Raw genomic sequence first — 6512 nt, 5'->3', positions numbered from 1 at the left:
AAAGAAAAAAAAAATAAAATCCAAATCTTAATGAGACGCCTTCCATTGTTGGCTCAATGTTGGGCTGTCATTGAAATGTCAGATTGCTTAATGACTTTTCCTTGCAAAAGGTCCACATGCAGCAACAAAAACTTGCCGGGTGGTGCTGCCTGATGGGGGCGTGTTCAATTCATGCTGTTGATTGTCCACTGGCCACTTTTGATATCATCATCATCATCATCATCATCATCATCATCATCATCATCATCATTAGAAATGCGGGGGTGTTGAAATGGGATAAACGTCATTAGTATTGCATGAGTTCAACGTTTGCGTTCTTAAAACAAAAGTACGTGAGATGAAACCATGAAGCAAAAAAAAAAGGTTCAAATAAATGTACCAAAGAAAATTGATGGTGTTTGCAAAAGACACAAAATGAAACTTTCAATAAATTGACAGCAATGTAGATTCCACCCCATAATTTAAATATAAATAATTATTATCAAAATGTTTGTCGAATAAACGTCATTGAAATGTAATATATATATATATATAAAGCCAATATCAAATAAGACATATTTAAAAAAAATTAAGTAACATATGTGCAGAATGTCTAAAAAAAAAAAATACAGGACTTTTGGGAGAAACATGTAAACTGCATCCTCTTAAATAATATATTCTATTAGCCATTATTAGGATTGTTTAAAAATGTATTATATGAAACCTTGTGAAACAGACTAAGAACTGATTTATATATAATAGAAATCAGTAAAAAATTAACCCTGGAGGTTTTGTAATTAAACTATATGTCTGTTAATTTAAAAATATTTTAAATATCGACTAAAATGAAATCATGGCATCAATTTAATATATTGGTAGTGTTTAGTAAACAATTATTTTGATTATTTTTTTTCATTTATTTTTTTTCTGGCGAAATTGAGAGAGAACTTTCCTGTCCAACAAAATGATTGGATAAATAAATTATTCAAATCAAGCACAGCTCTAAAAAATAATAATCAAAACATGTCGACGAAAATGAAGGCATTGTCTCAACATGTTCTTCCGCCACTCATCTCAAAAAGGAGTCCATCAGCGTGACGTCATGAATTGCACACGTTCACTTTGTTGCCATGACGGGATTCAACATTTCTTGGAGTAAAAGAAAAGTGAAAGCGTTTTCATTTGCGGGATTCGGGCCCCCTTGTCGTCCTCTTCCGTGGCGGGTTTTTTTTTTTTTTTTTGCCTCAGACGTCAAAAATCAAACCCGCAACATTTCATCTTCGCTCAACGCGTCTGCTCTCTTTGTTTACAAACCCAATCGAACGTTTGCTCGGACGTGCTTGTTCTCGATTTTTTGGGGGCCGCCCGCAAGCCTCCCCCCCGCGCCCGAGCGTGACGTCACCCCCAAACTGTGCCGGTGGTCCCGCGTGGCTTAATGAGCACATTAGGCGCAGTGAGGCCTCTCATTAGCCAAAAGGGGGCGGCTTACTGGTCCCGGGCCTGGCTGCGGGTTTGACGGCGGGTCCCATAAGAAGATTACAAGCGGATCAGCACCGAGATGCGCGCACATCAACCAAGACCTGCGGTCGCTAATTGCCAGCTTCCTTTTATTGGCCGCTCGTCATAATTGTCAGGGGCGGCTGAACAAGGAAATTAAATTGAGTTATCCCCGCCGGAGGGTCATCTTCTTTTTTATCACAAGCCAGAAGCATCATGTTGCCTTAAAAATTTGCTTTTAAACGCATGTAATTGCATAATGTGATTGCTATCGATTAATCAGGTCTTAAATGATGTTTTTTTTTTAAAGCTAAAAGAAAAAAATATAGACAATGGAGAGCAAAATTCAAAGACAATATAAGAAGTAGGCTTAGTATTTATGATTATAGCTAGCCAGTTTCAACAGTAACAATGTGCTCAAATAGAAAAAAAGTCAATATCAAAATTGTACCTATACCTAATGTTTAAAAGAAAACACTTTTTTTATTTTACTAAACTCCAAAGTTAAATACAACTGAACTGGAGGCTACTGTTTTTTTGTTTTTTTACCGACCACTAGAGAGAGTCAACAGGCCACTACTGTACAAGAAAACATGAATATTTTGCAATATTTTTGGTGGTAAACTGAACTTTATTTGTGCTTCTCGGTCTGTACATTTCGCAATTTCTTATTAAATAAATTATTTGTATCATGACTGATTAGGATTATAATATTACTGATTTGGGTTTATTTGTATTTTAAGCATCTTGCTCGAATCAACTTGAGATATATATTAAACAAAAGGTGACTATAAAATCTAAGAAAAAACAATAGCAAAGAGAAGTTTAATCCCCCCCCCCCCCAAAAAAAAACGAACGCATGCAGCACCTCTACTGTTTTTAGCACAAACCTGCAGTCTTTACATTAGCTGCCTGCAGTTCCATCATTGGCCTGTTGGTGGTGCAAAAGTATTCAGTTGTGGTTTGGGAGGGTAGAAGAAGCTTGTGTTAGTTAACTATCACTTTGAGAATTAGAACAATATTAAAAGTAGAACAAAAATGTTTTAGTTCTTTATTTAATTTGACATCAATCAGTACAGTTTCTGTGCATGCATATTTCAATTTTCTGTCTGAAATCCTATTTTTATGGCGAATTAAAATTGTTTTTGATGTTTTCTACATTTGATTTACAGCACCGGACGTCACGTGTTGTGAACACTGACACATGTTTTTAGTGATCAAATCCAACTTTTTGTGTGGCATACACAAAGTGCGTTTGCAAAGCACATGTTGCGTTTTGCTGAACAAATGTTGTCTTATATGAACAATTAATAATCAGGCTAGTCTTCGACTATAGCGACTGAATGACGTGCATTCAGATTTACTCGCTTAAAGTTTAAAATCTCTCTCTCTCTCTCTCTCTCTCTCTCTCTCTCTCTCTCTCTCTCTCTCTCTCTCTCTCTCTCTCTCTCTCTCTCTCTCTCTCTCTCTCTCTCTCTCTCTCTCTCTCTCTCTCTCTTTTTAAAGGCTAAACCAAGCCAGAATCGGTCTTTCCCGTGACGCCGGAGGTGTTGATGTTGATGCCCCCCCCCCTCCCCTTTTCTCGATAGTCGACTCGCATGCATGCAGGCGCTCATTAGCAGGTGTGAACGATTCGGGGTTTCAACTCGTTTTGGGGGAAGTACACACATGCTAATGTCTCCCACGTCGTTTTCATGTCTATTAACGCACGCACGCGCACGCACGGTAGCTGAGTGGAGCTTTTAGGGAGGGGGAGGGGGGGGGGGCGGTTGGGCGTGGGGGGTTCGAAGCGTCCCTCAGGCGGGGGTGTGGGCTGAGAGCGAGGCGAGATGTCCGCTCCATTCCACAAGAGGTCGTTGATGTATTACAAGTTTGCACCTTATTAACAAGCAGCACAAGATTCTGCTTGGAAGCGAATTGAAATCCGAATGAACAAACTGATTTGTTTTTTGGCTCGGTTGTGAAAGCAAAGCTGCCATTTCGGACTCTCCCTGAAGGCAACCACTGATTGATCAAACTCATTTGTCAATCCTGTAATCCATATCAGGCTACTGTTTGTGATTGAAGCTAAATGCAACCACGGCGTGCGTTTTTACTGCAGAAGCTGCCAAATAATTAAAATATTGCATTGATACCGTAACTCAATAATAACTGTATTAAAATAAAAGTTGATAGTAGCTCAGCAGTATCTTTTGATTTATACAGCATTTTGTTGAGAGAGTGGAATTGTTTGCTTAAAAGTGATTTTTTTTCCAGCACATTTGCTAGAATGGAATTAGTTTTGCTCCACACTTAACTTTTTTTGGTGGGTAATTTTGTAAAAAAAATTCTCCAAATGGCAATATTTAGATCATTTGGGACTTATGTTGTCGTTTAAAGATTAACCCCCCCCCCCAATAAAATAAATTATACATGCATGTAGCAACATGATCATTTTGTATTTGCAAAATGTTAAAAACTAGCTCATCTGCCAACTATTTTTTTTTTTTTTTTACCTTCTTGCAAGCCGGCCGAAAACAGGCTCAGGCCGGCGAGCTTTGTGATTGGCTGTCGCGCTGCTGGGTTTAGGCTCGCTGTGATTGGCCGCCCCTTTTCTCCATCACATGGTCCCGGCCCGGCCTAATAACACGCGGGGCTTGGCCAACAAGTTTGCACACTTCTGTAGCGAGCCGAGGAGCACCTGCACGTCGACTTTTTTTTTTTCCTCCTTCTCTTTCCGGAGACTAAACTTTGACTTTCGGCGCTCTTTGCTCAACTTTTGCTGTTGCTGTTGCTGCTGCTGTTGTTGTTGTTCCGTCCCGGGTCAGCCATGTACAACATGATGGAGACGGAGATCAAGTCCCCGCTGCCCCCTCCGCCCAACTCGGGTTCGGGGCCGGGCTCCAAGGGCGGCGGCGGCGGCGTGAGCGAGCAGGAGCGCGTCAAGCGGCCCATGAACGCCTTCATGGTGTGGTCCCGGGGCCAGCGGCGCAAGATGGCCCAGGAGAACCCCAAGATGCACAACTCTGAGATCAGCAAGCGCCTGGGCGCCGACTGGAAGCTGCTGACGGACGCCGAGAAGCGGCCGTTCATCGACGAGGCCAAGCGGCTGCGCGCCATGCACATGAAGGAGCACCCGGACTACAAGTACCGGCCGCGGCGGAAGACCAAGACCCTGCTGAAGAAAGACAAGTACTCGCTGTCCGGCGGCCTGCTGCACGCGCCCGGCGGCGGCGGCGGCGCGGCGGCCAGCAACCCGGTGCAGGTGGGCCAGCGCATGGACGGCTACGCGCACATGAACGGCTGGAGCAACGGCGCCTACTCGCTGATGCAGGAGCAGCTGGCCTACCCGCAGCACCACGGCATGAGCGGCCCGCAGATCCAGCAGATGCACCGCTACGAGATGGCCTCGCTGCAGTACCCCATGATGAGCACCGCGCAGAGCTACATGAGCGCGGCCTCCACGTACGGCATGTCCCCGGCGGCGTACGGCTCGCCGCAGGCCGCCGTGGTGGGCGCCGCCGCCGCCGCCGCCGCCGCGGCCGCCGCAGCCGCAGCCGGCGGCGGTGCCGGCAACTCCAACCCGGCCATGGTGGGCCTGGGCTCCATGTGCAAGAGCGAGCCCAGCTCGCCGCCGCCCGCCATCACGTCGCACTCCCAGCGGGCCTGCTTGGGCGACCTGAGGGACATGATCAGCATGTACCTGCCTCCCGGCGGGGACAGCGCCGAGCACTCGGCCCTGCAGGGCAGCCGGTTACACAGCGTGCACCCCCACTACCAGAGCGCCGGCACGGGCGTCAATGGGACCCTTCCTCTCACGCATATCTGAGGGGGACATCTTTTGCCGCGCGCAAAAAGTCGAGACTTTTGCACGTCGAAAAACAAAACGCGGAGAAAAAAAAGAAAAAAAGAAAAGTACTTGGATACTTGAACTTTGATTGCTGTAGAGCGGAGGGTGTCAAACGCGAGGCCCGGGGGCCACGTCCGGCCGTAAAAAGTCCACCTGGATTTGTTTCATCTGCACTGAAATTTTGCAAGCGTTTCCTTCCCTTCTTAACCCGAAGCAAACCATATACAGCGTGTTAGAACGGCCCAATGTGGGTTACGAGTAACCCCCAAATTTGTGTATCGTGACTTCATATTGAATTTGTTTTTTAAAAAAATGCATCAATAAAATGAAGTGATGAGGCATTTAAGTGCAAGCCCACAATCAAAATCAGTTTGACACCCCTGCTAAAAAAAAAACAACAACACATTTTCACACTCGCAATATTTTTTTTTCTTCTTCTTGTTATGCCGTTTCGGACGGAAACTGAGAGCGCCGAGTCCAGCAGAGGAAATTGCATCGCAAAGACAAAAAAGAAAAACACTTTTCATGACCGTGCCGAGTTGAAGCAATCAAAGTGATGTCGAAGAATCGGACTTCTTATATGAAATGCTGCCACATTTTCATGTGTGCGTGGAAAAGGCAAAGTGGCCTCGTCAAGAGGCCGGTTTATTTCACAACAAAATGTTTACACTTCATTTCTAGAATGTCAGCTGTCCACTCTTGTAGACCTTTTCCTTTGCTTTCCTCTCACATGTTTTTATTTGGATTTTTTTTTTTTTTTTTTTAGTTTGAAATGAAATATTAAGACTGTGCTGGTCGCAAGCGCACGTTTTATTTATAGTCCCCCCTCCCCGTTCTCTTTTCTTAGCTTGTTTTGTCAAGTGTAAAAATACGTTCACATTTGTTTTGTACATTTCTGAGATGTTTGTATTTTTTTTTTTTTTTTTTTGGCAGTGTCAAGTTCACTCGTTCTCCGGAGTGAAAACATTTTTTTTTTTTTTTAATTTAAACTGACGTTTCTACATATTTTAAGACCATCCTCTATTCTTAAAAGCCGAATAAATTTGTATGAAACACATATTTGAGACTCTTGGTTTTTGTATTGGACTGTGGCTGAATTTTGTTGTCCGGCCGCAAAGCGATTCTCACTTGACTGCGTTCATTTCACTAATAAATAGCCGAAAGTTTCCCCTTTCAACTCCTTAACAATACAATAATAATGTTTATT

The 6512-nt window shown here is 43.8% G+C and overlaps 1 protein-coding gene across 1 annotated transcript; it reads left to right on the top strand.

Moving 5' to 3' along the window:
- The first annotated feature begins 4122 nt into the window (after positions 1-4122).
- sox3 (SRY-box transcription factor 3) lies at positions 4123-5437 on the top strand. The gene has a single exon (XM_086084910.1). It carries the CDS (start codon positions 4286-4288, stop codon positions 5282-5284), a length of 999 nt encoding a protein of 332 aa, XP_085941036.1. The 5' UTR covers positions 4123-4285; the 3' UTR covers positions 5285-5437.
- The last annotated feature ends 1075 nt before the right edge of the window (positions 5438-6512 follow it).

This window comes from Leptonotus elevatus, chromosome 9 (assembly GCF_054856555.1).
Source record: "Leptonotus elevatus isolate MCC_2025b chromosome 9, RoL_Lele_1.0, whole genome shotgun sequence".
In the NCBI taxonomy this organism is placed as follows: Eukaryota; Metazoa; Chordata; class Actinopteri; order Syngnathiformes; family Syngnathidae; genus Leptonotus; species Leptonotus elevatus.
The sequence above is the reverse complement of the archived record's forward strand: the minus strand, read 5'-3'. Positions and strand labels throughout refer to the sequence as shown.